The following is a 24,168-nucleotide window of genomic DNA, read 5'->3' as shown; positions in this document are numbered from 1 at the left end:
TTGAACATCACTTAAATCTTTTTCATGTGCTTATCTTCCATCTGTGTATCTTTTTCATATCTTTCACTCATTTTCTAATTTTTTTTTATTATTATGTTTTGAGTTCTTTTACATTTTAGGTATTAGTCTTTTTTCAGGTATTTGATTTGAAAACAAACACTCCTTGTCTTTATATCCTTTCCACATTGGGCTCTCATAGAGCAGAATTTTTCATATTGATGAGTCTAATTTATCAGTTTTTCCTTTTATGGATTGTATTTTTGGTGTCAAGTCTAAGAACTCTTGGCCTAGCTCCCAAAGATATCCTCATGTATTTCTTTCTAAAGGTTTCAGAGTTTTACATTTTACATTTAAATCTATGATTCATTTTGAGTTAACTTTTCTATAAGGTATGAGGCTTAGGTCTAGGTTCACCCCAAACCATGGATTTCAATTGCTCCAGCAATTAAAAAGGCTATCCTTTCTATACTGAATTGTTTTTGCACCTTTGTCAAAAAATTAGTTAGGTTTCTTTGTGTGGGTCTATTTCTGGCTTCTCTTGTTACAATGATCCATGTGTCTGTCCCTCCAAAAATACCACAGTGTTGATTACTGTAGCTGTATAATAAGCCTTAATATCAGATGGAGTGACCCTTCCCACCTTTTTTCTCAAAACGTTTTTTGGCTATTCTAGGGCCTGTGCTTTTCCATGTAAATCTTAGAATAAGCTTGTTTATGTCTACAAAAAAAACCCTGCTGGGATTTTCATAGGAGTTTCATTAAACTAATAGATCAATTAAGGGAGAAATGATGTCCTCACTACATTGACTCTTTCAATCCATGAATATGCTATGTCTCATTTATATGGGTCTTCTTTAATATCTTTCATCAGCATTTTGTAATTTTCAGCATACAGAGAATATACATGTTTTATTAGGTCTATAGCTAAGTATTTGATTTCATTTGGAACATTTGAAATAGTTTCACTTTCTACATGATCATTGTTAGTATTAAAAAAATGTGATTAATTTTTGTGTATTGATCTTATATCTCCTGATCTTGCAGAACTCACTTATTATTTCTATGCTGGTCTCTTTTTATAAATTGGGCAAAGGTCCTAAGCATGAGAACTAGGAAATCAGGTACAGGGTTGGCACCGCCACAAGGCAGTAGCCGTCCAACCCTACTGAGCACAGACGCTGAGTATCAGGCTTCATGCCTGAGGCCATTCCAGACTCACTTCCAATGCCACCTGTTAAAGACTCCCCCCAGCCCTGTGTAGATCAATGGGCTCACGCTATAGGGCATTAAATGAGCTCTCTGTTTCAGGCCATATCCATACCTAATACTGTGGTTCTACCCGTTATATACCTTCCTGCCCTTCCAGCTGCACTCTGCTTACCTGGCCACTGATCTCTTCTCTCCGGAGTAACCGAATAGCTAGGCGCAGCAGCCCCACCACTGCCCGCTCCACAAGGAAGCAGAAGTCCTGGGCCTGGACACATAGGTGGTATAGATGGTCTCGAACAGTCTGCCACACACAGCCAACACGGTCCCTGAGAAACATAAGGGATGAGGACAGTCTCAGCCGAAGAGGCCAGTAGGCAATAAGCCTTCTTTTCTGATTGAAGCTAGGCCCTTCAAGGCAGGTCTAATGAGCAAGCTTCTCCTCCACTGCCTGCAGCTTCCTGTGCTTCTTGTCCCTAGAGTCCACCCTGCAAGATGACTCCAGGCTTCCATCCCTTTGGGACAAGTCCAGTATGAGGCCTGCCTAAAGACTGCCTGCTACCTGTTCTCTAGCACAATCCTCAGCAGCATTTCCAGGCAGAAAGCAGCATCCTCTTCATCATAGGTCTCTTCATCTGGTGTCACTGAGACCAGAGCCTGGAGGAGAATAATTGTAGGAAAGTAGGCATGGAGAAGAAGCCAGCCACTAGCCCAGCCCTGACAGTGACTGAGGCATACAACTCTGTCTCCCCTCCCAGACCCAGCCAGCCCTTTCCTCTTCACTCTGTACCTTCATGAGCTCCTGCAGTGACTCCAGCTGGAGGAATTTGCTTTCTGTGATCATCTTTTCTGGGTCACATTGCTAGAGGGGCACAAGGGTTAATGATAAGGACTAGAGGGAAGAGAATGTTCCCAAGAAGCTAGGAAGAGAAGGCAGAAGGAGTCAGCTCTGGTCACAAACTCTAGTGATCCTAGTCTTCAGTTCATATAGCAGTGTTTTATCTTGTAGAGAAGGGTCTAGGCTTGTTCACCAGGGGTGAGCAGGGTCAGTTACCTTGATACAGTCCAAAGCCATTCTCTTGGCCTCTTGGTTCTCAGTGGATGGGCCCCGCACACTAGACTGCTCAGTACCACTTAGTGTTAGCCAGCTCACAAAGCTCAGCACTGTTGACTCTCCTCTGGAGAAAGAGGGTACAAGCTCTAGTGAGCTCTAAAGTTCTAATCCTCCCTCCCGTAAGTCTCTAGCCTCTGATTTGCCCTCACCGGTTCGATGGTGTCTCTTCCCGCTGTAAAGAGATCTTGCCATTGGGATCCACAAAGTCTTCTACCTGGAAAATCAGGTCAAGAATAATTTCTTTCCACATGCCTTTTGCATTTCCTAGTCCTCTGAGTAAAGTTTTCTGGCTTTCTTCCTGTTGCCTTCTGCCCTCCACAACTGACAGGGTCCCCTCCAATTGGTGACTGGCAATGACTTCTACCAGCCTTCCTTCACAGCTATCCCCTTGGCTGAAGATCTGTGGTCTTGCATTTGAGGCGTTCCTGGTAAGTTTCAACATGCATCAGGACCAGTGCTATTCTCAACCATTTCTAAAAACAGTACATAATCTTGGAGCTCTTGCCTCGTAATTATCGATTCGTCTCCTACCAAGAATTACCTCTACCATAGCCTTGGGTAGCAGTTGGGCTCGGAAGAGTTGCAACATGGCCTCCATGATATTCTTCCAGCCCTCTCGCAGGATGTCACCATGACGGTGGGCCAAATGGAACACCGTCTTGGCTGCAATGTGGGCCTTAGGGTTGCTTCCAAACACAGTGGGCAGGTTCTCAATAGACTGGAAAAGAAGATGAGAAGAGGCTTAGAGCCTGGCAAATGAATTGAAAGGAGATTCTCTTTGGCCTGTACCTATGGTTCCTAAGGGTCCTTCTGCTATTTCTGCTTCAATCCCCCATAATGTTGGTGAGAAGGGCTAACCTGGCTAAGGCCTTCTCCACTACTGTGTCTCCTCTCTCATCCCCATTATACGAAGTAATGCTATTCTCATCGCAGGGTATGTCAGACAGAAATGGCCTAAGCTCTTCTGTAGTCTGGCTGAGTGAGAGAATATGCTGAAGGGAATCAGCTCCATAGATAAGGGTAGATCTATGGCAAAGGGAGAGGTCTTCCTTTGGAATGCCAAGAACACAGTTCCTGTTACTGCTCACCTCACTGCTGAGAGCTGTGAATTTGCATAGAGAGATGATGAGATTGTCAAACACATCACTGAGGCCATAGTGGGCGGAGATCATGGCGCACTTCCTGTAATGTCACATACCAGATACAGTCACTGAAAGGCCAGGCAGCCCTTCCAAGTCCTCAAGGAGGCTTGCTTGGGATTCTTCCCTAATCAATCTCAGGAAGAAACCTTTTACTCTTGAGTCTGTTTAAGACTGAGCTCTCCCAAGCTTCAGTCTCCCTCCAGAAATTCAGGAGGAACCCCATTCTAAGGAAAATAAGAGTAGGAGTCAGAGAGGCATGGAGGCAATCATGTTAACTCAGAAAGGTGGAAGAAGGTTAAGATCAAAGTCAAATCCTGGCTACCTGAAGCCTGAGATGGCTTTTTGGATGATTGTCTCCTCAAGGCTTTTGTCAAAAACATAAGAGAGAGCAGCAATAGTGGGGCCCCAGGTCATGGTGAAGAGGTCAAGATCATAGCTGCCAGCAGGCACACGCAGGAATATGCCCTCTGGGGTGGCACCTCGATGAAGCAGCACATTCCACACATAATTCTCCCGGACCAAGCCTGTCTGCTCTTCAGGCATCACAATTTCCTCATTCCTGTCAGGAGATAACAAAAGGAGTAAGTGCACTGCTCTGAACTGACTGGTTATACCTAGGACGAGGGGCTTTGCCCATAACTAGCACTTCCACCCATGAGACATCATCAAAACTGCAGCTTAGTGGTCTGCTTCCCTGTCCACCTGCCTCCCTGTCAGGGAGAAAGAAAGGAAGCATCCCATAATCTCCAAGCCCTGTGTCTAAGTGGGCCTTTAGTTCTACAGTAAGATCTCATATTCTTTCTGGGTATGACAGAATGAACAATTCTACTTTTTCTGGTTTACAGTAAAAATCTAAGTGTCCCAAACCTCACCCTCTAGCACTCATTTTGGGTTCTCTACTACCCCCATCCTAACGCATCTTGTGAGCTAGACAGGAAAATCTAACTGCTGTGGATTCAGAAAACAGGGCGATGATGCCCCCTCCACTCAGCAGGGGCAGTTTGAATCCTGGCTCAGGGTTCTTCAGTTGCAGCACTGTTCAGCTTCTTTAAGAAATAAATGAGCTGGGGGAGACGGGGCTGCCCAGCTAAAGTACGAAGCTAAATCCAGGGCATGTGAGTCACTGCAGACTGATGTGACACCATTCTCTACACATACTCACTTGATGGCATGGTACATGTCCTCCAGGATGTCTTGCTCAAAGTCCTTGCCTCCATTCACACCTTTTAGATTTTTGCGAAACTCCTAGAGACAGGGCAGTAAGATTTACCCTACCACGTGTCAATACTGAAGCCCCACTCAAAGAACTCCTGGGTCTGTGGTAAATAGGACTTAAGAAACAGTAAGTCAAAGAATCCACTTCCCTTTCCCCAGTTCCTCTTCTGTACTGGCCAGCCCTCCCTGACTCCCTTGGACAAAACCGTGTCCACTGTGCCCACTGGAAATCCCACATCCTCCCTGCTACCTCCAAAGCTGTGCTGGAACTGCTCTGCCGCGGCTGGGATTCAATCTTACCTCTAGGGTCATGGGCGCATTCTGTTTGCGAACATTGTGGTTGTGCTGGTCGGTATTAAGCATGATGACAGCATAGGCCAGGGCAAAGCAGGCATCGCTATTGGCAAATGGGGAGCCATTACAATTCTGAAAAAGCAAAGACCCCGCCTATGTCAATGCTCTTCTCTGGCCAATCAAACGCTTACTGCCAACCTACTGCTCAATGCTGAGACAGATGGAAGGTACCAGCTAGAAACTGACCCATCTCTTGCCAACTCCTTGATGGAAGTTGGCATCCCCTCTATGGGAAAGTTCACTGATGCTGTTCTCAGCCTTCTTAGGAGACAGAAACTGGGTCTTTCAGTTGAAGCCACAGAAACCCTTAGTCAAATTAATTTGGGATGCTGGACTCAGCCCCTGCCACTCAAACTCACCCTCCAATGTTCTGTGAATGCCTCTAGCAACCTCTGGATGACCGGTGCTTCCCCAGGCAAGCGGAAGGCTTCCAGGTAGAGCCGGAGAGCTTCATCCAGTCGCAGACCCTGAAAGCTGAAGGTGCTACAGGGAAAGAAAGAAGGATGAAAGACTTAAGATATATAAGTTGCAAATGTTGGGTGACCTATAGCTATAGTCCCCCTAAGCTTCTCCTATTGGAACAGAAGAGACTGTTGGCAAAGGGGAGGTATATCCTGGACATCTTTAACACTGAATCAGAATTTGACAACCACTGCTGGGAGAAATATCAGTAACCTCAGATATGCAGATGACACCAACCCTTATGGCAGAAAGTGAAGAACAACGAAAGAGTCTCTTGATGAAAGTGAAAGAGGAGAGTGAAAAAGTTGGCTTAAAGCTCAACATTCAGAAAACTAAGATCATGGCATCTGGTCCCGTCACTTCATGGCAAATAGATGGAGTAACAGTGGAAACAATGGCTGACTTTATTTTTCTGGGCTCCAAAATCATTGCAGATGGTGACTGCAGCCATGAAATTTAAAAGACACTTACTCCTTGGAAGGAAAGTTATGGCCAATCTAGACAGCATATTAAAAAGCAGAGACATTACTTTGCAACAAAGGTCCGTCTAGTCAAGGCTATGGTTTTTCCAGTGGTCATGTATGGATGTGAGAGTTGGACTATAAAGAAAGCTGAGCACCGAAGAATTGATGCTTTTGAACTGTGGTGTTGGAGAAGACTCTTGAGAGTCCCTTGGGCTGCAAGGAGAACCAACCAGTCCATCCTAAAGGAGATCAGTCCTGGGTGTTCATTGGAGGGACTGATGTTGAAGCTGAAACTCCAATACTTTGGCCACCTGATGTGAAGAGCTGACTCATTTGAAAAGACCTTGATGCTAGGAAAGATTGAGGGCAGGAGGAAAAGGGGACGACAGAAGATGAGATGGTTGGATGGCATCAACAACTCGATGGACATGGGTTTGGGTAGACTCCAGGAGTCGGTAATGGACAGGGAGGCCTGGCGTGCTGTGGTTCATGGGGTCACAAAGCGTCGGACACGACTGAGTGACTGAACTGAACTGAACTGAACCTTAGTACTTTTCATATCAGTGTGCTCCTGCCTAGAAATTTTATTCTGGAACCCAGAACCTTCCCTGTGCTCAGGAACCCTGCTCCACCCCTTTGCAATGTTCTCTGTGTAGAATGGATTGGCCCCTTCAACTTTCTTGCTGGAGACTCTTTTAAACTCAACAGATATAAATCTTGGGAAGAGGAAGAGTGTGTGACCTGGGTTACCAGGAGGAACTGACTGGTACTGTTTTGAACTGTCTGTCCCCCAACTACACGTTTCTTACAGTTTCCTCACCTCACAAAGCTCTCCAGCAAGTCAATGTTTTTGCGGTCACTCACAAACTCTCCAATCATTTTCTTGTCCAGTCGAGGGTTCTCTCGCAGCCACTGGGCTACCTCTGTGTTATCCATTGGGATGGTAAGGAGACCTTTCTCCTGCAAAAACTGGATCCCCTTCTTTGGTTTCTGGTTGAACTGCTCTGTGCCAGTGATCAGCAGCTGCAGGAGAAATACAGGAGGTGTCAAAAGCTGCTCTGCCCCTAAACCAGACAAGACCAGGCCTCCATCAGGGTCCACAGCTGGTCACCTAATGGATTCTTAGGACACGGCTCACTCCAGAACTAAGGCTGAATCATATTGGCCCTTAGATTTCCCCAATCTCCATTGTTTATGTAGAACTGGCTGAGGAACTCCTTCTTACTCCTTTTCTGAGTGCTAAAAATGCAGAGCACTCTCCTCCAACCTGAGAATCAGGGGAAAAAAGTAGAAGAAAGAGACTAGAGAGGGTTTTCTTTTCAGTTTTACAGCCATCTCTAGTGTCTGTTTACAGACTAACTGATTCTAGTCTTTCTTTACAGATTCCCCTTCCTTTGGGTTCCTAGCTCTTAAGTCCTGGAGTTTGAAAGATAAGGCAAACTACCTGTGATGATAACTTTTTGACTGTCTATTCACAGTTCTGCAATCAAGGGCACACATAAACCAAAGTCATATAGGCTGGCCTTAAGATGAAGAAGGGTTAAAAAGGTTTTCTTTGTGTTAAAAAAACCACAAAGCACAGTTATTTGAACTTTACTAAAAGCACCAGAATAAATGTCAATTCCCTTTTATTGCCAGTGATCACCCCAGAGCCCCAGATGACCAATAACCTTCAGTGACCCACAGGATACCAGTTCCCAGGACTCCTGTCACAAGTAACATTTGACTCTCAGTGAGGGCAGCATTTGCCCAGGAGCACACAATAGGAGGTCTTGATTACATGGCTTAGGAGTAAGGAAAGGGCTACAAAGGAGACTGGGGGGGCGGGGGGCTGCTGAAGTCCCAACAAGCACAAAAATTAGCCACAGGAAACTGGTCAGTGATCTGAAACTCTCCCTTGTTCTCTGAGACAGAACCCCACAGAGACCACCCAGTCAGAGCGGGTAGAGGTTGAGCTCTGGGGATATCTATATGTACCTTCTTTTTGTTTTTAATTTCAGTCAACTCCCGTGGATCTGGCAGGAGACAGGAAAATCGAGGTGGCTTCCGGGTAAACTTTTTGTCAGCTAGGAATGGGAGGGAAAGAGGGAAACACCAGTAAGACCTCTTTTACCAGGATAATGACTTTTAGAAGGATGCTGATATACCCTCTAGTGAAAAGAAGGATGTCTCAGAAAGTTTCTTGTGCTCATCAGTCTTTTACATCCCTAGAAGTCCTATTTTCTAGGGTTCCCAATGTTCTCCTTCCTCTCTCTGGGTTTGGAGCCAAGGTGAGTGGCCAAGTTCATTTGGGTACTGCCCTCAGGGGTTTCTGCTACCATCCACTCTGTTCTCCAACAGGCTTTCCAGCTGAGGGGGCTGAGGAAGATGGACACCCAGTACACACCCCCAGAGTCACCAGCTTCCTCCAGATCACTGCATCCTGGTTTCCCATGTTCTGCTGGCAGCCGCCCTCCACCTGGCAGATTCAGGCCTGCGATGTCTGGGGCCATGCCTGTAGCCTTCCCATCACTGGCTGCTCTCTCAGCTGATAAGAGAGAAGAAGCTAAATGAAGACTGGTGCTGTAGGAAGCCAAGAAGAGCTTCAGGAGAATCGAGTCTCAGGCAAAGGAGATCTACATGTTCCCACATAGGTCACCAGTCCTGACAGGATAAGCCCAAGCCCAAATAAGTATTCACTATCCCACATTAGTCAAGCATTAGATTCTATAGTTTAATAAAGAGATTACTGAGTCACTTTCCTTGACCTTCTGCACCTCAATCTCAAGGAAAAGTTAGAGAAGATCAATTAGCGTTGAGGCAGTTACTGGTAGTAGGAAAAGGAAAGGAGGAGAAGTAGGAAAAGCTTCCTTAAAGCCTGGAACTTTAAGGAACATAAGTCCTATATCCTTTAATCTAAATTCTCTTTTCTCCCCATAAAGAAATAACAATTCAGTAAAATAGACAAAGTATGGAAGGGGAGAAAGGGAGAAGTCCATGAGTACTGTTAATGTGCCAGGCTGGTCTATGATTCACATCACCAAATCTTAGAAACACAGAATTAGGAGTACTTCAGAGGAAGTAATGAAAGTGTAGGAGAAAGGATTCAGCGAGTAGAGAAGGGATAAACATAGACTCCTGGGATCCTCAAAGAAAGAAATTCCTCTCACTATTGTTGGCTTCTCGAGTGCCATCTACTGCCTCATAGCCAGGTCTGGCGGCCTCTTTCCTTTCTTGCTGGAGAAGGTTGTTGAGGACTTTGGCCTGGCAGTGGGCCTCAGTGCTGTCAATCACTGTCAATAGGGCATCGAGAGACAGCAGGTGTGTTGTATAGAGTTGACCAGACACAGGGAAGGCATTCTGGAAAGTAAACAGATCCAGTAGACTTGAGGTTAGAATATTTCTCCAAAAATCCTAAAACTGCCCATAACTTTTACAAAATTTTACATGCCCATAAATTTTACATAACTTTGAGAAAATGCCCTTCCTATTGTTCCCCAACTCTCAAGTGTTTCATTCCCTATATGTAGTATCCTCACTACCACCAAGGAGATTTCCTTAAGTTTTCTTTCTAGACACCAGGAACAATGCTCAGCACCTTGGACAGCAGCTTGGTGAGATCTTCAAAGAGGTTGGAACAGTAGTAGTCACAATCATAGTTGATATAGAGCTCAGTGACAAAGCTGGGGATGTGCCAGAGCTGCACAATAGCTTCCAGGGCCATCTCCTTCATCTCATAAGGCATCTTGGGGTTCTCCACAGTGATGATCTCCATGAGCTTTTTGATGTACATCTGACAATAATCCAGTAATTGCCATTTGGATGGAGAAAGGGTTCAAGAAGAGGCAAATTAGACAGGAAGCAAATGCTAGCCAGGAAGCATGCATTAAGAGACAATGGTATTCCATACGTAAAGACATTCCCCTCTTTGCCCTTCATGACAGGGGCGGGCTGGTTCTCTAAATCTTACTTAGTCTTACTTAGTCTTACTTTGTGCCTGATCCAAAACAAGTTGCCTATTGCCCTTTTTGTGCTCTCTCTGTGAGCCTGATCTGGTCCTATTCAGGGTTCCTTTTTGCAATTTTCTGGTGAATTCAGCTTGACCTGTCTGCTTGTGTTGCGAAAGAACTACAGGCAAAAGAGTTGTACCCACTCACAGTGAGGTTACTTGCCAATTCTCACATTTGGGTTCTCCCATTTTAAAGCCAGGCAGATTTCTCTGGGCTCCTTTCAATTTGTCCATGAGAGAGGTTAGCCAGTGAACCAAACTATGGAGGTTAAAAGCACTCTCCTCAGATGCCACTAAATCCCACCCCTGCAGCATGACAAAGCTGATCCAAATGAAGATGCCGTGTATCTTCCTATTTATTTTCCCCCTTCCTTTTCCAAGTTCAAGAAACTCACCTCTAATTGGAACTTGAGATGCTCCCTCATGCTCTCAAAGAGTAGGAAGCATACCCGGAGGGAAGCAGCATAAAGGTTCAGTCGCTCTACGCTGAGTAGCTGGAGATCACAGTAGGATGGGCCATTAGGTTTCTGAACCTGACTTTGGCTCAACCAAGGGAAAAGCAGGAGAGCAAACTGTGGGAAGTTGCCACCAAGGGAACTCTATATCTGTGCTCTGAGGGAACTCTGTATCCAGCCATTCCTATGTTTCCCCTTGGTTGCCAGCATCCCCGGGGAATTAATGGAGGCCTCTTGACTATGACTAGTGGTCAGTAGAGGAGGTAGGTTCTTTCCTGGGTCCTATACTCTTCATACGAATCAGCCAAACCTCCCTGTGTCCCTGGCCCTTAAGAGACCCTGAAAAAAACCCAGGGGCTTGGTGCCCCTCTAGAAATCCAATCTTACCTGGAATAAGTGGCGGCACATCTCATCCTTGATGAGGCCCAAAAGGGTTTGGCACTGGGCTATGGGGGCAGACTCAAGAGCCACTGTGAGCAGATGCAGTCCCATGTGGATCATAACCTCTGAGTTGTGGCGGTCATGTGGGTTGGTGAGGGAGATGAGAAAGCGGAAGAGCTCACGGATGCAGGGAAGACCATAGGGGACCAAAGCTGTGCCTGGGAAAGGCCAGGAGGGAAGTGGGGCTGCTAAGAAACAACTGGCTCAATCACAGGACTAACCTGCCCTGTATTATACAGGCAATTTCAGATAAGTGATTCTCTTCCAAAAAATAACAAACAAACAAGTTTTTTTCTAGGGCAGTAGGGAGACTAGTCTCACTTACTGAAGGGAATCAGAATTGATGAGTCCACCTTTCTGTTAGAAGTCTCAAGCTTCTATTCTTCCCTTTCACTTCCTATTGTTAACCAAACTCCCTCTCTGTGTAAGCTAGGGAAGAGCGCCATCCAACAGTCCTCTGGCTTGATTCCATTTCCTCACTAGAAAATGGCCTAGAACATTGCCAGAAGACACCCTGGATCTAGGATGGTTTAGGGTCAGACAACTTAGTGGATCGGATAGGGCAAGAGCCTGTCTGGGAGTACTCACCTTCTTTCTGAGAGGACTGTGTAAAACGTACGCCCCGGGGGTTGACGTAATCCATGTCGTGGACAGAGGCAGAGTCAGAGTGGTCAGCAGGGGATGTGCATTCCTCTAACACTTCAGGGATGGATTCCACAGATGTTGACTGGGCCTTTTCCACATGGGCCCCTTCCTGCTATGACCAGTCGTGGGGAGGATATAGGAAAAACGATGAGGCAAGAGCAACTTGGAACTTATTTCCCTTAAGTCTCTGTCCTTCAAGTGTCTCTAATGGACTGTGGGTACAGGGCCAGCTCAGTGGGCTATGAATCACTGCAAGATCGTTTAGGTGAAGATGAAGATGAAGGACTCAGAAGACATCACCTGAGGAAACACTGACCTATGGTAACTAGAACCCCATACCAACAGAGGACCCCAGGGGCTTGGGATTTAGATCTTTAACATCCAGAAAAAGCCATGGCCAGCATCCTCACCTTTGCCAAGTACTGCCTGTATGCACAACTTGAAAATCCTGGGAGCTACCCACCACACTGAATCATGCTGTGTTTTTCCTAGGCAGCACAGCTAATTCTAGGAAACAGGGAAGAACCCCCACTGCCCCACCTTATTTTCAACCAAGGCCTGGATAAAGGAGCCAAGGAATCAAGCCAATTCCCACAGCAGAAGACTGCACAAGGATCTTTAGAAATCAAAGCCATACCTGTGGCTCAGGTTGCTCAGGAACCCCCAGCTCACTGCTGCCAGGCTCTGCAACTGTGCTGTACCCTGGAGAGCCAGGCTGCTCCAGGTCAGTGAGGTCCTCTTTGGAAGTGGTCTGGGAGGAGAACTCCAGACCACTGTCAGTAGAGGGGCTGACCACTGCTGAGGCAGTTTCTGAACTTGCAGAGGAGATGGGAGTGGGTACATCAATGAAGGGCATGCCACCTGCCAAATAAAGTAAGTAAAGCTTAAAGAAAAGAGACTCTGGGAAACACTTACCCTCCATGGCACCCTTTGCTTGTTTTTCCCTAGACTGCATATGCTGGTCTCTAAAGTAGTAAGAGTTCCACTAGAAGGAGAACAACCTTAAGTCACTGCAGAATTGCTAAATGGTCACAGTTTGACCTGACCTGGAGTTTTTCCTTTTTGCTCTCTGCTGAAGGACCAAAGTGCCTTAGTTAGTTGGTCTTCACTGACACAATTCCTGAGAAAGGCAGGAGCTTTTCTTCTATCTATTCTAATCAGAAAAAGCAGCTCAAGTTACTCACCACTGAGGTTAGAGGATAAGGTGGTTCCACTGGAGGTGGGCTGCTCTGAACCTGGTAAGACTTTGGTCATATGACGTGGGGCCCGGGGAGATCTCTTCTGTTTCTTCCACTTAGATGAATCACTCATGCCTCCTGCTCTCATTTTCAGCTGGAAATATCATACCTCATTAGCACTGATATTCAAATTAAGATTCTATCCCTAGAAATCTCCCTTCTTTAGTCCTACTGGTCCCTAGAAAATAGCCTATACATCACATCTGTATCAAAGTAACAATCGAGACCATCAGAGCACAGTCCTAGTCCTCTAGCTGGCCTTCTACATTTGCCACTTTAAAGGTCAGCCTGGGAGCCTCCAAGTGGAAAGTGACATTCTGTTTTTAGGTTGGTCATTGTTAAGGTCAATCCTCACACATCACTCTGCTTCCTTGAATCCCAGGTGGCCATCTTGAGCCCTGTAGATGGTACCCAACCCTTGTGCAGAAAGGGTAAGGGCAGGGGGTCCTTTGCCAGAAGCTTCAGATCTACAGGCCCTGGATCCCTGGGCTTTCCTCAACTACTTACATAGAAGCCTTTGACTCCAAGTTTTTACCCAGGTATGAGAGCCTACTTCTTCCCAGCCAAATGCTTAGCTTTCCTATTACTTCATGAATTGGGCCTAGATCCTAACCACATCCCTCACTCTTGATTGTCCACATCAAATGGGTCAAAGCTTCATTCCTTGGAATTATGGAAGGAGTGGTATCCCAGCTGACTTGTGGAGTTAAGGATGAAAAGTCATGTCATGCTGCTGCTCTGGTACTCCCAATTTCAGTATATAAATGAGCTCTTCTGTCGTTCTCACTGCTGGTCTTTCTAGAAGCAACTTTATGCTTTCAGATGCTAAGACTACTGATTTCTTAGACTCTTGCTCTATTCCATTTCCCTCCCTCTTGCTGTATTTCTATCCCTCTTATAGCTTCCTTTCAGTCACAAAAGAAAACCTTTATCATCTGTTGACTACTTTAGGTTATAAATTTTCATGCATTTTTTTCCACTCTAAGTTCACAGCTACTTTGTTTAGGCCCATTTCATTTTCTTTATCCCGATGCCTTCTCAGTTATGGTTTAATCCAATCCCCCTTCAGTTATATCAAACTATTCCTAGACTGATGGACCATTCCTGGGATGGGCAATAGAAATTCTCTTCTAGGAACTATTAGCATGACTCTAAAGAGAGTAGAAACAATTTTTCTCTCTGCCTGTTTCTAAAGGCTGAATATACCCATGTTACCCTTTGCCTATTCAATTCCTTCTGCTATCTGAGGGATAGGCCCCCCTTCTTCCCCCAAGCCCTCCAGAATCTGGCTAACCTTTGATGCTTTGCTTAGAAACCACATAATTTTTTCTTCCCTACCCATATCTCCACCGACAAAGGAGAGAACCCCAACAGATGAGCCCCACCTCCAGCTCTTAGTAACATAGCAACAGTCTAGCATTGGATTTACACTTTTTGTCCCTGCATCTCCAAAATGCCAGCAGTCATATGCCTAGAATAGAGCTTCAAGTGCTCTGAGTACTGGGATTCCAGTGGTAAGCAGGAACCAGGATGCACCCTCTGGGAACCACTGAAGCTCATCTGCGTCAAGTTCATGGCAAAAGAAAGTTCTGGAGGTAAGAGTCAGTCAAACATGCAGATAGGCCAGAAGTCCGAGAGATCAATGAGGGAAAATAGGAACCTCCTGGCTTAAACTGGAAACTGTCACTGAGCTCCAAAAAACACTCACATCTGGCTTGACTTGTGTGAGATATCTTTTCTCTCCAGGTGGCTCCCCAATTTCAGGAATTCCAGGTAGTCCCACTTTCACTGAGAAGCCAGTCACTGAGATTCCTTCCCACACTAGGATCATATCCCTTCTCCATCCTCTGCAAATGCAGCTTTAACCTGATTATTTCAATGGGTGTTCTCTGCCTCTTGGCTGGAGTAAGAGTTGAAAGGCTGCCAGTTCTTACAAGTGTCTCAGTCCTTTAAAAGTATAGCTGTGCTCCCTGTTCTAAGGTGGGGTGAAACTCTTCATCACCTTTTCCGTATAATTCTACTTCCAACGGACAATATAAGCTTTATTAAAAAAAAAAAAAAGGGCAGCCACTGAAGAGAGCTGCAACTTGAGACTAGGCAAGCACACAAATGAAACTTTGAGACAAGGCATGCAGAGAGAACACAGGCCTGTGGACTGTCAAGTGCACACACACACAGTTCTTTTCATCTTCAATGACCTGAATGTCCACAACTACACCTCTAGCATGCACACTCTTGTGATAGCTTAGATAGCCCACACTGCCTTTTCTCCTTCTCCTTCCTAAAGCAGGGATATGGGGATTAGAGTAATCTTTAGCTTGCACCTCTTCTAAGTTCCCCTACTTCTCAAGGACAGAGGGCCCCTGGCAGATCACAAAGTATTTCCAGTGTCCTGGGCTAACCTGGGACCTGGTTCCTTTTCATCCATCTAGAGTCCTAAATCTTAGAATGACTCCTTTAATGGTAACCAAGAAAAAAAAGACCTCAACCAGACACACTACCCTTTCCCTCAAAACCAAGTTCAATTATCCAGCTAGAATCAAGGACTGTGCTTAAGCTTTCTAATGCCAGCTCTGAGACAGAGAGAGGGTAGAAAAGTGAAGGGTCTTGTTTGACGGTCCCTCATAGTTCCCCTAGAAATGATAGATATTAAGCCTCCTCACAAGATGTCAGCAGGACCCAGGCTCTCTATCTAGGCTCACTACACAATGTGTTACCAGTTCAAGGCTTCCTTCTGCCTCCAGGCAGCCAGATGCCCCATGAAAATTCCCAACACTGCAAAGTTACAAACACAAGCAGCTCTTCCAAAGCCATGCTGTATTACTAGGGAGGGGTATATTGTGCTCTACACAGAGAACATGGGACCCAGATGTTACATATAAAAAATAAACATTTAAATAAATAAATTAAAAGGGGGTAAGGAGAGGGAGAGGGAGAGAGACCTTGAGGTTCTTAAAGAGTAGTACCCTCTCTAACTGGTTCAGGGCTTTGGTCTGCTCCCCACTACTTAGCTCCAGTTTGTTGAGGAGACATGGAGAAATCTGTGAAAGACAGGCAAACGAACGATTTAAACAGAGTGAAATAAACTCAGACACAAGCCAACAGGATACAGGGCAGGAATGGGGATGGATGGCAGGGGAAATGGGAAGGTCAGGTTCATGCACCAAACAGCCAAGGGTCATCTTCAAGGGCAGAACCTCTTAGGACTGCAAGGAGAATCCTCATCAGAGACCTGTGAAGTCCAGGGCTTCAGTTTAAGATAGAAAGAGGCCATTCTTCTGAACACCATTCTTCTCCTAGCAGTTTGAGAACCTTCTGATCTGGAGTCAGACTTGATTTATCTTGTCAGAGGCTAGCCCAAGCATGAGCCCAGTCTAATCCAGTATCAGGGGATTTTAGGTATAGCCTCTCTAGGCTTCCTACCAGCTGACAAGACTGGGCCCTGAGGGGATGGCTGGACTTTCACCTTTATCAGCATACATTTCTTGCCCAGCTTGATGGGCCTCACCCAGTTTCCATGAAGGACTGGCTCACTAGCTTACATGGTGGGTCAACAAAGATAGGCTAGAAAGGAAAGGCTGGGGAAGGAGAGGTACTTGGGAAAGAGGTACCTGGAAAATTTCTTGGTAGAGGAGTGATAACTATTTCTAGATTCCAAGCAAACCTGTCTAGGCAAAAGCATACTTTTGCTAAGCAAGGGTATCCAGGAAAATCCCGATAGCACAGAAGCTGGGAGATTGAAGTGTGGGTGAAGGATAGCAGGTCATACCTTTTTCATGTTGGTCCCCATATAGTTCTTGGGTTCTTCTTTAAACTGAGGTAACCTGTAAGATAAGAAAATCCCAACAGTAATTGGGGATAACAGTAATTGGACTGTAATTAGGGATAATAACAAATACTCCCCTTCATGCCAGCCACAGCCCACACAGCCCAGTGTCAGAGTCTCTTAGGAAAAGCTAGAAAAAGAAACAGGCTAATTTCACCCTTTTCAGAGCTTCATCGAAGGGCCACAGAAACTGAGGGAAGTGGAACACAGACACATTCTAAAAAAGAAGGTAGTTGTCATGAGGGAAAGGTGACTAAGTACCCCTGGAGTGCAGAGGCTCTTTTCATCTTTAAACTGATACTTTCCTGCTTGTATTCACCTGGAAGATATTGCTGAAAGTCATGATATGGGGAGAGAGTAGTCTATTAAAACCCCAGGAGACTGGGCATAAGGTCAGAAGTGTAAGGCAGATGAAGTTTTGAAACCAGTAAATTCGAACCTGGGAAGTAGGAAACAATTAGCAGCAGGGTCCAGAGGCAAATCTAGTCTGTGGGTAATAAGGATTATTATTTATAGATTTGAGAGCAAAAATAAATCCCAGGGGGAAGTGTGTGTGTGTGTGTGTGTGTTTTAACAGACTATTTAAAAAAGCAATCTTAGTTTCACAGTACACTGATTTCCCATATAACCCTTACTCCCCTAGAAGCATAACCTCCTCCATCATCAATATCCCTTAGGGGAAGCTGTAACGCGCTCGCCTCAGGGCTAAGTTGAGGGCCTCGATGAGGGTAACCAACGGTTTTGGATTGCAGGGATGCAGGACTTCCAGTGTTCAAATGGGGCCAGTCAGGCAAACCAGGATTGTTGGTTACCCTAGCCTTGGTCCTTCCTCACAGAAACTGGACTGAGTTCTGGGAGCTCAGCAACCTGCCCCAGGCTCCCTTGAGTTTAGCTTCCTCTCTGGGTTTCCTTTCCCAGCTGCTACCTGCACAGAAGCTGACAAGTTTGGGAAGAAGTTCTGTCAGCCTAGATCAAATAACCCTCTGATTCCCTCTGATTCCCTCTGAGACCAAGCCAGCTCCCTCCTCCTTCTCCCTTGCATGGTAACCCTGGGCCCAGAGAACTACTCCCATCCACAATCTCAGTAGCCTCTGATGTGGCTGTGGGGTTGGCCAGGTCCCTGAAGTGGCTGTGTGGAAGCAGGCAGGCTCAAGAGGCCTGGGCAGCCAGGCTGAAGCAAACAGCAGCAGGTTTACCTTGTGAAGAGCAGCTGCACCATGTCTACGAGAGTGTGCTCTGCGGATTTTCTCAATAACTCTGCACAGGCAAAAACAAATAACACAGGTGTCATTACTTGCCGTGCTATTATCAGGAGGCTTCTCAGAGCAGACTCCCCTCCAAACCTTGTTTACTAAGGATTATACCAAACTTATTAAAACCAGCTCCAGCTTAGCTTGGCAGCCATAACTTCACCTATCCACTAGATGGCACTACTGAGTCAGGAAAAAAAGGCACAAGGACATGTTCTCAGGGGTTGCAGGCTGGTGTCAATCCCAGAAACCTCAAGGGAAGGAGATCTGGTTCTGGGCTCAGTAAGTCTGCGATCTAGCCCAATTCCTGCCCTGGCACAAAGAGTTAAGGTCTCTTCTAGCCACACAACAAATTGTCAAGTACAGAGACTTCAAGATCCCTATGGCTCCACAAGGTAGGTGATGGAGAAGTCATGAGTTTTCTATCTCTCTGGGGTTCAGAGACAGCATCCTGTATTCATACTCACAGATACTGCCCCTAGGAATGATGAAGGGCCCAGTATTCAAGCACCTACCACTGAGCCTCATTTCAAAGCAGATCCGGAAGCAAGACTGCATAATCTCACACACAGATTCATTGGTTAGGTGGGCACCTACTGGGGTCAGCAACAGAGTCCGCAGTACCTACCAGAAAGAAAAAGCAGACACTATGATAAACAAGGCAGGCTGGGTGAAGAAGGGTGTATATGAAGGGGGAGAAAGTGCCTCCTGTTTCTCTAGTCTCCTATGGAAGCACTCAGGGGTGAGAAAGAGGTTAGCAAGAAAGCTGACCTTGCTTCGGCTTGGTGCTGGTGGTCAAGTCTCTCAGGAGCTTATCTTAGGAGCTGTGTCTTTATGTTATTTGACCCCGACATAGTGCAGCACTCATTTCTGCCCTAGCCCACAAACCCAACGGATGGATGGCACAGATATAGTCTGCCAGAGGTCCAAGTGTATTCAGGGTTCCGGTTATTTGATATCAATATCAAATTTAAAGCTTTTTATTATTTTCCTTAGAAAAAGCTTTTACTTTGGGTATGGAGCAGCTTGTTTGGAAACAAAGTAGCTCTCTAAGCCTCAATGGAGTCAAAACACAGCTTCACATTGCTGGCAGGCTCCAGTAAGCAGAGTCGGAGACACCAGCTCCTGGCCATTAGCCTAATTGCTGTCCCCCTCCATTTACCTGAAGGATTTTCATCAGGACAACCTCATCGCTGGCAGGATCTGTGCCCACAAAACGGGCATGGGTGACAGCATCTGCCATGTTCTCCATGCCCTCTGCTGTGCCCTCATGGGTGGGATCTGCTCCAGCAAAGAAAAAAAAAGAAAGGATATGAAGAGGAGAGACAAAAAGTCAAGACGTCCTGTGTAGGGTCTATTTTGAAAGACTTTAGTTTTCTCCTCTTCAATTCTCTAACCCATGGCTCCTTGAATTACCTGAGAGTTTTTGCCCATAATTGGCTGATATATGTTGTGCCCATCTCAGCACAAATGCTACTGTGTAAAAGTGGTTCTCAATCATATATAGAATCATCTGGAGGGCTTGTAAAAAATAAAAATTGCTGGCCCACACCCCAAATTTTTGATTTAGTAGGTCTAGTATGGGGCCTGAGAATCTGCATTTCTAACAAGGTTCCAGGTAAAGTTAATGCTGCTGGTCAGGGGACCACACTTGGGAATCACTGCTGTAATGCTACTCACTTGACAGAGGAAGGACCTCGAAATTTGAGGTTTTGGCCCAGAGCAAGTGCCTGGGAGGGCCAGAGCTTTGAATACCAAGGTTATAGCCTTTCTCTTTTTATGTTCTCTTTCAACATATCTCTCTATCTGACTGCTTTTGGAATGCAGTATTCAGGTGCAACTGAGGTAGGGGAGTAGAAGTAAAAAATGGACAGTCACTGCTGCCAATATGCAGATCTGGGTGCCCATTAGAGCAAACCAGAGAGCACTTCCTGCTTATTAAAAACAGTATGTCATGGACAAGAATCCTTAACTAAAGATTAAGGAGTGATAGGGGACAAACTGAAGAGGACTGGAGGCTAGCTAACTGGGAAATAGGAGGGAGGAAGACCTTAAACTGTGAATAAGAGGGGAGATGCCAGCTCTGACAACCAGCACTGGGGTAGAAGCTAACACAAATGTTGCCAAGGAGGAAACTGCTCCCGTTCATGATTTAAATACCCATAAGGAGTAGACAAAGAAGTGACCTCCATCAAGGCTTACAAGGGTCCTCCAGAACAGCCTGGATTGTTCTTGGGGGGCACAAGTAGGAAAAAAAAAAGGTGGGAATATGACAAAAACTTTGTGAGTGACAGATAAAAATGCTCTAGAGGTGGCATGGTGTAAGGTAAGAAAACCTCCTAGTTTTTAAGTGTAGGAATTAGAAGAAATTCTCACTATTCTCTTTCCTTGTACCTGAAAATAATGGAGTTCCTGAATTTGAAGCTCAGGGGATGGCTGAGAAACAAGAACATTTCTCTTGCAACAATGAGCCAGAACACTTTCATCAATTGTGAGTGGTTTTCATTTTTCTCTTCTGTCCTGGTTAGTCTTTGATACCTGGTCAAAGACTCTCATTGTCCTATTTACTTCATGCCTCTACTCAGCATCATGAATGGCTACTTTAGAGGTCATGCAGAAGGAAGCCAATTTCATGATGCTATATAGTAGAGGAAGTGACCCAGCTCCTTCTATTACCCAACCCTCCATGTTTCTCCCAATCAATACAGAAAATCCTATACTTTCAAGGCAGTTGCCTGAGTCCTCTTGCACAGCCCTGCTGGGCAGAGTCCACAGAAGGACCTTTCCTTGCACAGAAAATCCAGGGCCTTCGTGTTGCTGTGTGGGTGTTTCAGAGCTCCTAGTGAATGGCAGCCTTGCTCTCACCTCACAAACTTCTGGGGGTTTATTTCTTCCCCTCTTTCGGTAACCTCCCTAGTTAAAGTGATTTAAGCTCTATTGATCTTTTTGTAGCTCTTATCCTCTGAGCTTGAATGAAGTAGCAAACTTAATTTTCTAAAAAGGCTAGAACAAAAAAAAATTAAAAATTTTAAAAAAATAAATAAAAAGGCAAGTACAAGTGACAGGTCCTATGAACCACAGGCAGAGCCTCACAAGTCAGGCAATCAGAAGCACAAATCCTGATCTGGCAGCTGTGTGGGACCAAATAAAAGGCTGGTCTTTGGAGTAGGATCTAAAATAATCCTAGAAGCCTTCATCACAGGATTGAGAGATGGAGGGCAGTTCCTTCAAGAAGAGCAACCTAAACAAAAGACTGGCTCACTTAACAGACCTTATCTTCCCCAGGACCCCTTCTCTAGAACCCCCTCCTTTCCTGGCCACCCTGGAGAAGACCGCAGGGAAATCTGCCAGTCTCATCTCCTTTGCCTTCTGGCTTTCAGACACTGCTTCCTGTTCCTTTTCTCATGCCCACTGCAATCACCACCTCCAGCATTCTCTTTTCCCACCACAGGAAACTCCAGCGACCAGCTGGCCTGAGGTCTCCAATGACCAGCTTGTCTGCCAAGCCAAGAAAGGCGAGAGAGTAACGCTGACAAAAGAGCAGAGAAAAAAGGCAGAGGGCAGCTCCTGGAGGCCATGAAGAGAGATGACCTGCAGGTGGTGCTCAGGGCAAGGCTCTAGGTAGCTAGGCCTGCTTTTTGCTTAGGATAAGTATGAAGCTAGGACCAGGGTGCCTGGAGAAGCTGATGCCCCTATTCAGAACCTAGCTGGCACCAGCATATTTGCTCCCAATCCTGAATGCTTCAACTAAACAAATCCAATTTTCTAGGAAAGATAAAGGGTTTTCTTGCCTTGAATTGAAGGTCATTTTCCTTTCTTGCTAGCTACCTGAGCTTCCACTTTTCCTGTCTCCCTACTTAGAAACAAGGACAGCTGCCTGTGTTCTATGTTCCTCACCACTACACATGGGCAGACAATATGAGAAAAAGAATTCAGGATTTTGAGTGACAAAGTCAACTAAAAAGAAATTAAAAAAATACACCATAAACAAATTCAGAGATAAACAATAGACTGGATAAAATATTTGGACTAGATTGAAAGAAATTTGTAACATTATGATAGACAATGGGTTAATATCCTCACTATACAAAGAACTCCTACAAACTGATAAGAAAAACAAAGATAATTCAATAAAGGAGAAGACATTCAAATTTCAAGTACAGGAATCTGTCATACAAAAGGAAATTTTATAATAAAGCTATGTAAACAAGGAAGCTTATTTCAGCATTATTGATAATGGCTCAAAATAAGAAACAATTTGAGCTTCTCTGGTGGGCGAGTGGTTAAGAATTGCCTGTCAATGCAGGGGAAATGAATTTGATCCCTGGTCTGGAAAGATTCCACATGCCCCTAAGCAACTAAGCCTGTGTGCCACAACTACTGAGCCAGCATGCCCATGTGTCTAGAGCTTCTGCTCCCCAACAAGAGAAGCCATCACAATGAGAAGCTGGTGCACCACAACGGAGAGTAGCCTGGGCTCACCACAACTAGAGAAAGCCCATGTGCAGCAAGGAAGACCCAGCACAGCCAAAAATAAATAAATCTTTTCTAAAAAAAAAAACCAGAAACAACCTAAATATTAAATATCGTCCAATAAGAGAATGATTGAGTGAACTGTGTTATATCTATACTATACAAATTATACAGCTAACAAAAAGAAAAAAATCTTACCAGGGACTAAGAGGCAGGGGAAATGGTGTATTATTGCTTAATGGTTAAAATTTCTTGTCTGGTATGATGAAAAAGTTTGAGAAACAGATGGTGGGGATGGCTGTACAACACTGTGAATGTAGTTAACGCCACCGAATTATGTACTTTAAAATGGCAAATTTAAAAAAAAAAAAAAAGGCAAATTTTGTATTATGTATATTTTATTACAATAAAATAAGAACGTACAAACTTCCAGTTTTAAGATTAATAAGTTCTGGGGATGTAGTGTACAGCATGATGACTGTAGTTAACAATGCTGTATTGTATGTTTGAAAGCTGCTGAGACAACAGAACTTAAAAGTTCTCATCACACACAAAAAAATGTTGCTATGTGAGGTGATGGACTTAACAAAGTATGGTAATCATTTTGCAACATATGCATATATCAAATCATTATACTGTCCATCTTAAACTAATACAATGTTATACGTCAATTATATCAATAAAATCAGAGGGAAAAGAATACATCAGATAGATAATTATATTATGTACACTGTTATTATGTATACTATTAGATGAGAAAAAAATTTAGCAAATAATTCTTTTTTTATTTCTTTTTAAAAAGAAGTAGAACTTTATATATATTTATATACATGTATGGAAAGGTATAGAAAGATTCAAACCTTCCTGTTAACATCATTTACCTAAAGAAGGATGAGGAACATTGACAGAGACCATTAACTTTTCTTGTAGTCACCTCTTTATTATTTATCTTCTTAAAATAATCATACATTATATTTGAAAAATAAACTAAAATCAAACCTCCAAGGGCATCATATCCTTAACTGCCTTCAAAGCACAAAGAAATCAGTAGTCCCAAGGAAACCTCCTCTCACTCCCCACTCTGTACAACCTCAATCAATTAGTGTGATGAGTAACTAAAAAACAATCCTATTTCTTTCCTACAAGGAAACAGATAGCTGGGGAAAACTTTCCAGCATCACCAGCTCATTGCCTAAAGCCTGACCACCCTGGGAAAGGCAAAGAACTGAAAGAGTGTGGTCACTCAAAAAAGCCTGAGTGCTTACCTATGAGCGCATAGGATAGGAACTTGTTGACAGAGGTGAGTGCAAGTCCAGTTATAGGGCCAGTGGTATCTTCAGAGCGAATTACTTCCAGAAATGGACGAAGGAACACATTGGGCTCAATTTCTGAGAGTTCTGTAAGAAAAGAAATGAGCATGAAGAGGTGCCATCTTGCAAGAAACTAAATGTAGAAAAAGGCCATTTTGTCTGTGCTGTGAGGCAAAGTTCTTAGTTGCTGGGACCATCATCCTCCTTCTGGATTATCTTGAATCAAACTCCAGATGCTACGTTGTTTTATCTGTAAAATTTTTAGTTTGTAGCTCTAAAAGATTAAAAAGCTTAAAAAAAGCCCCAAACCCCCACAGTATCATCACCATATTTAAAAATTAACAATAAAATGGTTAAGACAGTAAATTTTATGTTTTTAATATACATATACACACACACACATATTTTAAACCACAGCTTAAAAATTAACAGTATTCTTTAATATCATCAATACAGCTGGGTCAATTTTCCATGTCCATTTCACCACCCTCCCTAGGGATACATAGGTAAACCTCATTTTGAGTACAGCCAACATGGCCAAAGAGATCTCAGGACGAGCTGCTGTCTTCAGGTCTTTTGTAGTTA

The 24,168-nt window shown here is 44.6% G+C and overlaps 1 protein-coding gene across 9 annotated transcripts in view; it reads right to left on the bottom strand.

Annotated features, from left to right (window-relative positions):
* Positions 1-24,168, bottom strand: part of GBF1 (golgi brefeldin A resistant guanine nucleotide exchange factor 1) — a 119,625-nt gene that overhangs the window by 7,304 nt on the left and 88,153 nt on the right. For 5 of the 9 annotated variants that reach the window (XM_043926970.1, XM_043926973.1, XM_043926972.1 and 2 more), the window contains 26 exons: positions 23,539-23,670; positions 18,963-19,081; positions 18,316-18,424; positions 17,747-17,807; positions 16,494-16,548; positions 12,671-12,818; positions 12,124-12,347; positions 11,430-11,598; positions 10,788-10,999; positions 10,341-10,439; positions 9,535-9,729; positions 9,107-9,296; positions 8,344-8,484; positions 7,935-8,023; positions 6,778-6,980; positions 5,391-5,514; positions 4,978-5,103; positions 4,625-4,707; positions 3,785-4,021; positions 3,409-3,502; positions 2,862-3,038; positions 2,470-2,534; positions 2,261-2,384; positions 1,997-2,068; positions 1,769-1,863; positions 1,382-1,535 (listed from right to left, as the gene is read on the bottom strand). In XM_043926970.1, coding sequence (XP_043782905.1) covers positions 1,382-1,535; positions 1,769-1,863; positions 1,997-2,068; positions 2,261-2,384; positions 2,470-2,534; positions 2,862-3,038; positions 3,409-3,502; positions 3,785-4,021; positions 4,625-4,707; positions 4,978-5,103; positions 5,391-5,514; positions 6,778-6,980; positions 7,935-8,023; positions 8,344-8,484; positions 9,107-9,296; positions 9,535-9,729; positions 10,341-10,439; positions 10,788-10,999; positions 11,430-11,598; positions 12,124-12,347; positions 12,671-12,818; positions 16,494-16,548; positions 17,747-17,807; positions 18,316-18,424; positions 18,963-19,081; positions 23,539-23,670 — 3,497 coding nt within the window. Of the gene's footprint in view, positions 1-1,381; positions 1,536-1,768; positions 1,864-1,996; positions 2,069-2,260; positions 2,385-2,469; positions 2,535-2,861; positions 3,039-3,408; positions 3,503-3,784; positions 4,022-4,624; positions 4,708-4,977; positions 5,104-5,390; positions 5,515-6,777; positions 6,981-7,934; positions 8,024-8,343; positions 8,485-9,106; positions 9,297-9,534; positions 9,730-10,340; positions 10,440-10,787; positions 11,000-11,429; positions 11,599-12,123; positions 12,348-12,670; positions 12,819-15,666; positions 15,766-16,493; positions 16,549-17,746; positions 17,808-18,315; positions 18,425-18,962; positions 19,082-23,538; positions 23,671-24,168 lie in introns of all 9 variants that reach the window. The other 4 variants (XM_043926971.1, XM_043926974.1, XM_043926978.1 and 1 more) reach the window with 3 other exon arrangements.

The sequence above is a fragment of the Cervus elaphus genome, chromosome 15 (genome assembly GCF_910594005.1).
Source record: "Cervus elaphus chromosome 15, mCerEla1.1, whole genome shotgun sequence".
Taxonomy (NCBI): domain Eukaryota; kingdom Metazoa; phylum Chordata; class Mammalia; order Artiodactyla; family Cervidae; genus Cervus; species Cervus elaphus.
Note: the sequence above shows the minus strand (reverse complement) of the source record. Positions and strands in the feature narration are given on the sequence as shown.